At 42.7% G+C, this 10,840-nt stretch overlaps 2 protein-coding genes across 6 annotated transcripts in view; one reads left to right on the top strand and one right to left on the bottom strand.

Annotated features, from left to right (window-relative positions):
* LOC147011920 (splicing factor 1-like) overlaps positions 1–3,877 on the top strand; it is a 104,198-nt gene extending 100,321 nt beyond the window's left edge. For all 5 annotated transcript variants that reach the window (XM_085857527.1, XM_085857528.1, XM_085857525.1 and 2 more), the window contains one exon: positions 2,634–3,877. In XM_085857527.1, the coding sequence (XP_085713653.1) occupies positions 2,634–2,920 (287 nt within the window). In that variant the 3' untranslated portion in view covers positions 2,921–3,877. The remainder of the gene's footprint in view (positions 1–2,633) is intronic.
* A 3,092-nt stretch (positions 3,878–6,969) lies between these two features.
* Positions 6,970–9,734, bottom strand: LOC147011921 (ADP-ribosylation factor 6-like). The gene has a single exon (XM_085857530.1). The coding sequence runs from the start codon at positions 9,156–9,158 to the stop codon at positions 8,631–8,633; it is 528 nt and encodes a 175-aa protein (XP_085713656.1). The 5' UTR covers positions 9,159–9,734; the 3' UTR covers positions 6,970–8,630.
* Between the last annotated feature and the right edge of the window lie 1,106 nt (positions 9,735–10,840).

Here is a 10,840-nt window from a genome sequence, read left to right on the forward strand (position 1 = left end):
TGCTGGAAGACCCAGCCACGCCCCATCTTCAATGCTCTTGTTGAGGGAAGGAGGTTGTTGGCCAAGATCTCGTCCATCCTCCCCTATGGCCCCATCCATCTTCCCCTCAATACGGTGTAGTCGTGCTGTCCCCTTTGCAGAAAAGCATCCCCAAAGAATGATGTTTCCACCTCCATGCTTCACAGTTGGGATGGTGTTCTTGCGGTTGTACTCGTCCTTCTTCTTCCTCCAAACACGGCATGTGGAGTTTAAACCAAAAAGTTCTATTTTGGTCTCATCAGACCACATGACCTTCTCCCATTCCTCCTCTGGATCATCCAAATGGTCATTGGCAAACTTCAGACGGGCCTGGACATGTGCTGGCTTGAGTAGAGGGACCTTGCGTGCACTGCAGGATTTTAATCCATGACTGCATAGTGTGTTACTTATGGTTTTCTTTGATACTGTGGTCCCAGCTCTCTTCAGGTCATTGGCCAGGTCCTGCCATGTAGTTCTGAGCTGATCCCTCACCTTTCTCATAATCATTGAGGCTCCACGAGGTGAGATCTTGCATGGAGCCCCAGACCGAGGAAGATTGACTGTTATCTTGAACTTCTTCCATTTTCTAATAATTGCGCCAACAGTTGCTGCCTTCTCACCAAGCTGCTTGCCTATTGTCTTGTAGCCCATCCCAGCCTTGTGCAAGTATACAATTTTGTCCCTGATGTCCTTAGACAGCTCTCTGGTCTTGTCTTGCCCATTGTGGAGAGGCTGGAGTCTGATTGATTGAGTGTGGACAGCTGTCTTTTCTGCAGATAACGAGTTCAAACAGGTGCAGTTAATAGAGGTAATGAGTGGAGAATGGGAGGGCTTCGTAAAGACAAAACTAACAGGTCTGTGAGAGCCGGAATTCTTACTGGTTGGTAGGTGATCAAATACGTTTTTCATGCAATAAAATGCAAATTAATTATTTAAAAATCATACAATGTGGTTTTCAGGATTTTTGTTTTATTTTTTTTTTTTTTTTTTTTTTTTTTTGTTTTTTGTTTTTTTTCACAGTTGAATTGTACCTATGATAAAAATTACAGACCTTTACGTGCTTTGTAAGTGGGAAAACCTGCAAAATCAGCAGTGTATCAAATACTTGTTCTCCCCACTGTGTGTATATATATATATATATATATATATATATATATCTATATATATCTATATATATCTATATATATCTATATATATCTATATATATATATATATATATATATATATATATATATCTATATATATCTATATCTATATATATATATATATATATATATATATATATATATATATATATATATATATATATATATATATATCTGACCTTTGAAACCTTTTCATATATCTATTCTAATACCAAGCTTGCACACTAAAAACTCGGCTCGCCGTCACACGATCCCTATGAAATTGCTGTGGCACTTCACGGACATGCCGACAATGTTTGGGAAGTCTTGGTGTTCCATAGTACCACTTACATTTTGCACAATGCGTATTTTTGTCATTCCCCGTGTACGGTCTGTCGTCTGCTACCAGCTATGTTGTACTGCTATCCCGTGCATGTGTACGGGTATCGCTAGTGTATGTGTATATATATATATGTATGTATATATATATATATTCAAAAGTTGCGCCCGATTTATGTTTTTTCGGCTGTCAGATTCTTTCTGGGAAGTCATGTTGTTAATAATTGCCTTGCAGATTATTCATTTTCATAATTTATTTATTTTTGATTTTGGTTTGCAGGTTATTGCTGCGAGTTTGGAAAGTTACTGAATTTGCACCAAATTGAGCTCAATGGCACAATTAACAGACAATTGTGTCTACTGGGCTGCGAATAACCAAAGAGTGACAGTTGAGAAGGAGGTAAATTTACCTGGCGTGATAGTTTGGGCCGCCATATCTCCATTAGGGATAATTGGACCATTTTTCTTTGAGGGATGTGTCACTGCAGAAATTTACCTGGATATGCTGCAAACCTTCTTTTGGCCCAGGCTACAAGATCAGGACTGTTATTTCCAGCATGATGGAGCTCCACCTCGTTATGGACGTTATGTTCCTCAGTGGCTTGATGAAAACTTTCCCAGAAAGTGGATCGGCCGCCGCGGTCCGATAGAGTGGCTGGCACACTCCCCGGACCTTACACCTCCAGATTTCTTTATTTGGGGTCTCATGAAAGACCTTGTTTATCGTGAAAAGCCTCGTACCATTCAGGAATTGAAGGCTCAAATCACTGCAAAGTTTGAGGAAATTGATATCGAACTCTGTAGACGTGTGTGCCGCTCTGTGCCTGCTCGGCTGCAATTGTGCATCGATCATGAGGGAGGGCACTTTGAAAATTGCAAGTAAAACAGCTTGGTACAGTTCTGTAATAATTTTTTCTTGAATAAATGGTGAGATAAACATGTCATTAATTTATTTCTACCTTCTTGTACACTGTAATACAAATGGCAAACAAACAATCAACTGACAAATCGGGCGCTTCTTCTGACTCACCCTGTATGTACATACTCGTTGTAGAGGAGGCCACCTATTGGATATCATGTTTTTATATTTGGCATTATAATGATTCTTCATCAGACACTGATAATATAATTATTGGTGATTGTTGTTTTCAGATATGAACACCAGTCTCCCGCCCTGGCAGCAGGCCACGAACCCTCCACTTCCTCCACCACCACCTCCAGGACCCACTCCTCCTGCACCTGTTCCACCACCTCCCACACAACCACCTTTACCTCCAAATGCCCCACCACCTCCCCCACCTCCCCCTGGCACCAGCGTGATGTATGCCCCACCCCCACCACCATCAGATCCCGCTACACAGTTTTCCAACCTCCTCGGCAGCATGGCCATGGGCTTGTCCACCTTCAATCTACCACCACCACCACCACCCCAGAGTTAAAGGTCATTGTGGTGGTTTGTATTCATGGCTTAACCTTTTGTCTTTATGTTTTGAAGTCTGTTTCCTTCTATTTTGGCAATGTCTTGTTGACGTGCATTTTGGTTTATGGCATTTCCTTCTCTGCCATTCGACTCTCCTTTAATGTGGATAATTCTGCGGTATTCAAAGTCCAAACGATAGTTGAATGGGTTTAACAATGCCTTTTGTTTTGAGCCGGTGGAAATTTCAACTTGTCCGTTGATTGAGCAACACGAAATGCAAAAAAAAAATGACAATAGGAAAGGACGTCACATGAATGGCTTGAAATATCCCCATCACATCTTTTATGTACAAATTAAAATTATTAAATCTGCATGTATTGGCAAAATGTAAAGGCCCAGTCTCAGCAGGTTTGTTGAGCTTTCACCATAAGTGAGTGATTGGAGTTTATCCACCATACTAGCTGTGCGACGAATATATTTTCATAAGTATGTCACTGTTTGTGCAGTTTAATTCCTCGCTGTAGAGATGCGTTTCCTCAATGTTTTTTGGGCCGTTTGTAAAAAATTTTTTTTTTTTGTGCAGTTTGTCTCTTGTTCTTACACGCCATTCGACTTGTTGGCTGCACCCAAGTTGGTACAGAGTTGATTGTGATCACTTTGGGTGTTGAGTTAATGATGTAAAGGTTGATCAGCAAGTCTGTGGCCGAAGTGAAAAATAAAGTAAGGGTGATTCGGTTAGTTAAACTTGTAAAGTTATGAAATGTTTTGGTTTTCTTTTCTTTTGTTTTTTAAAACATAAAGTCATTGTAACAAGACAAGCAAAATTGGTCGATATCAGTCATTGGATTTTTAATTACGATGGTTGACAAACCTGCTGTTCACCCACTCGTTGGTATGGCTATTACCATCCGATATCAATCGCACATTGTCCCAGATATTAGTGCTATTAAAGTTTTTACTTTTCTTTGCCTCTTAATTGAATGAGCAAATGGATGCTGATGTGATTATGTTTGTATATTGGAAGTTGGGTTCAGATTACCATTCTCAATGGTTTTTCCTGTAAATTTGGAGAGCTCGTCTTTAGTGGTGAAAGGGCGATGCAGAGAGGATGCGAGTTCTGACATTCATCTGCAGCCCTCAACATTTTTTTCTCGTGGCACAACCAAGGCTCATGGAAGAGAAAGATAGATTTGACTTTGTGGTTGCAGGACAACAATTGGGCACAGCAGTGGAGGAATAAACAAACAGAAGGAAAGGGAGAGAGAGAAAAAGAAAACACTTAAACCAATAAGTAAAGCAGTTGGGTTAAGAAGGGTTAATGGGGGTAATAAAGATCCACAGGTCAGGATAGGGAATGATGGATGACATGAGGTGGCAGTGCACTGCCTGCTTGAAGCCATGGAGAGAAGACTGAAAAAGAACAGCCAATGGAATGTGGTTCCATAGACAGGAAAAGTGGGGAATAAAGGAGTTGAAATGTGCAGTCAGCTTGGATTTTGGAAGGTTAACCAGAACTGGGTCACTGGAAGAATGGGTGCATCCTAGAGTTGCTGAGGAATGTCAGAGGATAGACAGAGACAGATAGATAGATCCACCAACAGAGAGGTGGTTAAAAAGAGCAGAGGCTATCGACATGTCTGCAATGTGAGAGCAGCAAACCTTGTGCTTCGGCCTCATCATGGGAAAGTCCGATAATGTTGAGCTTCAGATTCCACAGAATCCAGGAGAGTCATGATGCTGGGGTACCAGCCCATAGGGGGAGAGCAGTACTCTATTGAGCTGTTGACAAAGGCTTTGTAGACTGTGTCCAAGAAAAAACCTGAATCGAAAGAGGATGCCAATCAGACAGCTGACTTTGGAAGCAAGCTTTGCCATGTGGTTGGCCCAGGAAAGTAAAGGATGATTGTGAGGCCTTGAAGTTCATTTGACTGAACTTGTCCCAGTCGCTGACGGTGAAAATAGGCAACTTAGTTTGATGATTCCTCTGGAGCGACAGGGAGGCAAGACATAGATTTCCCAAGATCGGTGGGCATGTTCCATTTATCAGACCAACATCTAATCAATTCCAGATCAGCACATAGTAATGCAGTTGCAGTCTGCTTAGCAGCAGGATGGACTACTCATTGACACAATGTGGAGTCATGAGCAAGACTGGGCCAAACACACTGCCTCTCGCCTTCACTCGGAGAGGAGAGAGTTCCATTGATAGCAACACGTTGATTGTATGAGATGAGGCATTCAGAAATCCAGACGGCCTTTTATTCCACAGGCAGAGAGCTTGGCAAGCAAAGCAGGACGGCAGTCTCTCAAATACCCAAGATATGCATGCACGCAGGAAGGGGGTGCTGAGGGCGCTGCAGCACCCCCTAGCTGCGGGCAGGAGCACAGCACCTCCTGCCTGAAAATAAGTGTCTTTTTATATTAAATATATATATATATATATATATATATATATATATATATATATATATATATATTAAAACGATATAATAAATAATTTTGCTTTGGGGAAGAAAATAAGTTTAAAAAATGTTTGTTAGTTTTTAGTGATCACAGACATGGAGATCTTGCTACGGGGTTGGGGGTTCACGACAACTCTAATACCATCGCTAAAATAGACAGCACCTCAGCACCCCCACTCAAAATGCCTTCCCATGTGCCTGAAGATGTGTTACGGAGAGGGTCCTGACCTCTTGAGATTGTCTTCAAGCATTTCTGGGAGGGAGCAGCAGCAGTTCTAGAGTGTTACTGGGATGGTAACGAAATTGAAGGTGAGAGAGTGGCTCTTTGAAAACAGCAACGATCTGAAAGATTCCATGACTATTGTTGTAATTGGACAGAAGCCCACTGGTCTGTAATTGATAGCATCTGTTTTGGCACCCTCCTTGTGGACTTGAGTGATGTTTGCTAACTTCCAGGCCGATTATCATCTTTTCCATAAGCTGATAAATCAAAATAATCAACTGATCATCGATCTAGATTCTAGAAGGAAGGAAGCAATCAATACATCATTCGTCTTGTCAGACGTCAACACCAGATTTCACATTTTATTCATTTAAATTTTAAAAAGACTGAGATGATGACTTCCAAAATACCAGCAATTTTATTTAATAATGAACACTTGGAAGAAGAAGAAAAAAAAACAAAACCAGAGAAGATGTTCATGTAATGATTGTGATTTATGTATACACTGGACAAAACTCCATTCTCCATGCATACATACATACATATAGTACATTATAAATAAATGGATTTGAACCTGAAAGCCATCTGCTTTCTTACGATATTTCCAAGGACTCGTGCCCGGTATTTACAGCATGGGCGACAAGATGTATAACGTATAACGCACATCCAACACGGAATGGGCCTTGTCATGGAAACTGCTTTTGGGCACGACCCCTCGTTTGTACTTCGCAGGGAAAGCGAGTGTGAACATTTACTAGATCGAGCAGAGCTCGCAACAAATGCAACACACATCTCACCTGCACATGGGTGCAATCACGTAAAACATCCATACCAATGCAAAACATTAGACTGACCATTTAACAGCTTTTATGCAATATTATCAACTTGCAGTGCATTTTTTTTAAGGCAGATTAACCTCCATCCTGTCCATAACAAGATTAGAGAGATCTCCCCTCGGGTGATAAATAAAAAGAGGTCCAAACACAGCATCACCAAAAAGAGGCAATGGCCTTGCAGATCTGCAATTGCAGATGACAGAGATCTCTCCAAAAAAAATAATGAATAAATTAATCTACAGTGTACAATATCCAATCCTATCTTTTAAAACTTCCATCTTGGCCACATGATTCTGCCTTAAAGATATTATATATATATATATATATATATATATATATATATATATATATATATATATATATATATATATATATATATATATATATATATATATATATATATATATATATATATATATATATATATATATATATATATATATATATATATATATATATATATATATATATATATATATATATATATATATATATATATATATATATATATATATATATATATATATATATATATATATATATATATATATATATATATATATATATATATATATATATATATATATATCCATCCATCCATTGGACTCTGCATTGCATGAGCGGTGCTGTTAGAAAACGGTTAATTCGTATAGAAATAGCATAATGGCCGATTATTTTTTTTTTTTTTTTTGACTTGCCGGGTACGTCATTGGTGAAACTTCATTGCACTGACCAAATAATCACCCACGAGAAGAGTGCAATTTCCAAAACATTATATAAAAGCTTAAAGTCTAAATTACCACTCTTGATAAATAATTCCATCATTGACATTGCCAAATAACTGAGCTTGTACTCAAGACGAGACCAAAGAAGAGAAAGTGATTTCAGATATGGCTGTCAAAATTTTTTTAAAAATAAGTCCCTTCCCCCTATCCACCCCAACCCTGCCCACCACCAAACCAAAACGACAAAATCAAAGGCAGAGGACAATTTGAAAAGAAAAACGTGCAAATCCATCGGCTCAGTTTTATCCGATGGAGTGATACAGAGGTAGCGAATTATGGTGGCTCTTGAACCCCTCCACCCACTCTGGACCAATGGTCTGTTGCAGAGCCTGAAACATTGCCAAAAGTAATGACAAACATCGTTTATACTAATGCCATAAATAAGGTACCATAGGTCAACATTGATCCACGTGTACCCCTATTCAAATCCATATTGATGCTAGCAGCTGCCAGGTTAAAACGAATCAGTGTCCACCTGACGTAGAGTACTGTACAAGAAACCTCATGCCTTAAAGTTTGAAGTGAGCCAAGTGAGGTCTTCACAGAGACCACCACCGGTGTCCACCTGAAGTAGTGCACGATAAACCTTATGCTTTATAGTTTGATGTGAAGTCTTCACCGAGACCACCACCGGTGTCCACCTGAAGTTGGGCACGATAAACCTCATGCTTTGTAGTTTGATGTGAGGTCTTCACCGAGGCCACCACCGGTGTCCACCTGAAGTAGAGCACGATAAACCTCATGCTTTGTAGTTTGATGTGAGGTCTTCACCGAGGCCACCACGGGTGTCCATCTGAAGTTGAGCACGATAAACCTCATGCTTTATAGTTTGATGTGAGGTCTTCACCGAGACCACCACCGGTGTCCACCTGAAGTAGAGCACGATAAACGTCATGCTTTATAGTTTGATGTGAGGTCTTCACCGAGGCCACCACCGGTGTCCACCTGAAGTAGAGCACGATAAACGTCATGCTTTATAGTTTGATGTGAGTTCTTCACCGAGACCACCACCGGAGTCCATCTGAAGTTGAGCACGATAAACCTCATGCTTTATAGTTTGATGTGAGGTCTTCACTGAGACCACCACCGGTGTCCACCTGAAGTGGAGCACGATAATCCTCATGCTTTATAGTTTGAGGTGAGGTCTTCACCGAGGCCACCACCGGTGTCCACCTGAAGTAGAGCACGATAATCCTCATGCTTTATAGTTTGATGTGAGGTCTTCACCGAGGCCACCACCGGTGTCCACCTGAAGTAGAGCACGATAATCCTCATGCTTTATAGTTTGAGGTGAGGTCTTCACCGAGGCCACCACCGGTGTCCACCTGAAGTGGAGCACGATAATCCTCATGCTTTATAGTTTGAGGTGAGGTCTTCACCGAGGCCACCACCGGTGTCCACCTGAAGTAGAGCACGATAAACCTCATGCTTTATAGTTTGATGTGAGCCAAGTGAGACCTTCATAAAGACCGTCACCGGTGTTTGCACACGAGGGCTGCACATACCAGTTGCGGTCTCTTAAACGTGTTAAGCCCAATTTTTCCTGCACCTCATGAGGCTTCATAGCATCAGGCAGGTCCTGTTTGTTGGCAAACACCAGGATGATGGCGTCGCGCATCTCGTGGTCATTGATGATTCGCTGCAACTCGAGTTTCGCTTCGTCTATGCGATCACGATCGGCGCAGTCGACGACGAACACCAGGCCCTGCGTGCCCGTGTAGTAATGTCGCCACAACGGGCGGATCTTGTCCTGGCCACCGACGTCCCACACGTTGAACCTGACGTTCTTGTAGGTCACCGTCTCCACGTTGAAGCCAACGGTGGGAATTGTCGTGACTTGCTGGTCGAGCTTCAGCTTGTACAGAATGGTCGTCTTTCCAGCCGCATCCAATCCCAGCATCAGGAGGCGCATTTCCTTGTTCCCGAAAACCTTCGAAAGGACCTTCCCCATCGCAGCAGGTTTCCTTCAATGGACGTGATGTTTATTTTTTTAGTTTGTTTTTAATCCGTTTCTTTGGCAGAAACGATCGACAATAATAATTTTACGCATCATTCTCATTCATATAATTGTCCCTCGATGAAAAAGCATCTCGGTTTGCGGTGATATGCGCTGGAAACGGACAAGAGTAATGGCGACGACTGATTAAAAACTCTACCTTGTCCGACAAGTCAATTCCACGTCTTCGTGTTGTTAGGCCTTCGGCTAGGCCTCAAGACCACGGACTTTCCTAGAAGGCGGCGCCACCTGCTGCCCTGCGCACCCCGACAATCCGCGAGCGAGACGACCGTCCCGCGGGTTTTACTCCGTTCGGGGCCGCCTGACGGGTCGGGTCGCCATGGTAACTGACCCTCGTCGGTAAATGAGAAGAAAGGACTGAAGGAGAAACAATTCGGCAGAGGGTCGTTTTTAGGGGGGAAACTGTGATAACTCCAAGAACGATGCACACGTTTCCCGGAAGCCTGGAAGAAGAGCGACGTCAGCACAGGCGGGTCCTCATCGACTTCAATTTATCATTTTTCAGGTTTCTCCTCCCCCTCCCCTCCTTCTCCTCCTCCTCCTCCTCCCCTCCTCCTCCCTCCCCTCCCCTCCTTCTCCTCCTCCTCCCTCCCCTCCTTCTCCTCCTCCTCCTCCTCCCTCCCCTCCCCCTCCCCTCCCCTCCCCTCCCCTCCCACTCCCCCTCCCCTCCCCCTCCCCTCCCCTCCTCCTCCTCCCTCCCCTCCCCCTCCTCCTCCTCCTCCCTCCCCTCCCCTCCCCTCCTCCAATTTATCATTTTTCAGGTTTCTCCTCCCTCCCCTCCTCCTCCTCCTCCTTCCCTCCTCCTCCTTCCCTCCTCCCCTCCCCTCCTCCTCCCTCCACTCCTCCCCTCCTCCTCTCCTCCTCTCCTCCTCCCCTCCCTCCTCCTCCTCCCCTCCTCCTCCTCCTGGTGCAGCACAAAGCTGCTGGTTGCATCATTGGCATCATGCAGCGTCCTCTATTACCAGAACACTGGTACTCGTTGCGCCGACCTCAGAAGGTTGACAGGCTGAGTCAACCCACCTGGTGTTAATTTAACGGTTAAAAAAAACAAAGCTCGAATGAGCTAAGATCCTCGTCCTCTTAATGATGACGTCATAAAAAAAACGAATATGACGTCATTGTGATGTATCAGGTTTGCGATAAAAATTATCTGTGCTAACGCCCGGCTTGATTCCCGCAAACAAGATTCAAACAGCTTGCCGAGTTTCGGAGATAATGGTATAGGCGATTTCCATTAGCAGCGATATTATGATGTCAACTTTTTTTTTCTCGGAAGAATTTCCAAAATCGGAGATGGTTACTGTCTGCACGTGGGCTTTCTGCATATACATGGCGAGTTTCACGAAGATGCGATGAAAACTTTGGGCTGTGAAATAAAAAATAGGAATTACGTCATAAAAATTGATATGACGTCATGGTGATGTATCATATGTGCGGTAATTCATCTCTGCTAATGCTCTGTTCAATTCCCGCAAACAGAATACAAAAAGCTTGCCTAGTTTCGGAGATAATTTTTTGGGCGATTTCCATTAGCGGAGATATTTTGACGTCATAACTTTTTTTTCTCGGAGGAATTTTCAAAATCGGAGATGGTGACTGTCTGCGCAGGGTATTTT

Source organism: Eptatretus burgeri, chromosome 15 (assembly GCF_056783735.1).
Source record: "Eptatretus burgeri isolate ZD-2024b chromosome 15, Ebu_testis_v1, whole genome shotgun sequence".
In the NCBI taxonomy this organism is placed as follows: Eukaryota; Metazoa; Chordata; class Myxini; order Myxiniformes; family Myxinidae; genus Eptatretus; species Eptatretus burgeri.

Bases quoted from the DNA above. Each gene is read 5' to 3' on its own strand.
- LOC147011921 (XM_085857530.1), bottom strand. From the start codon at position 9,158: ATGGGGAAGGTCCTTTCGAAGGTTTTCGGGAACAAGGAAATGCGCCTC.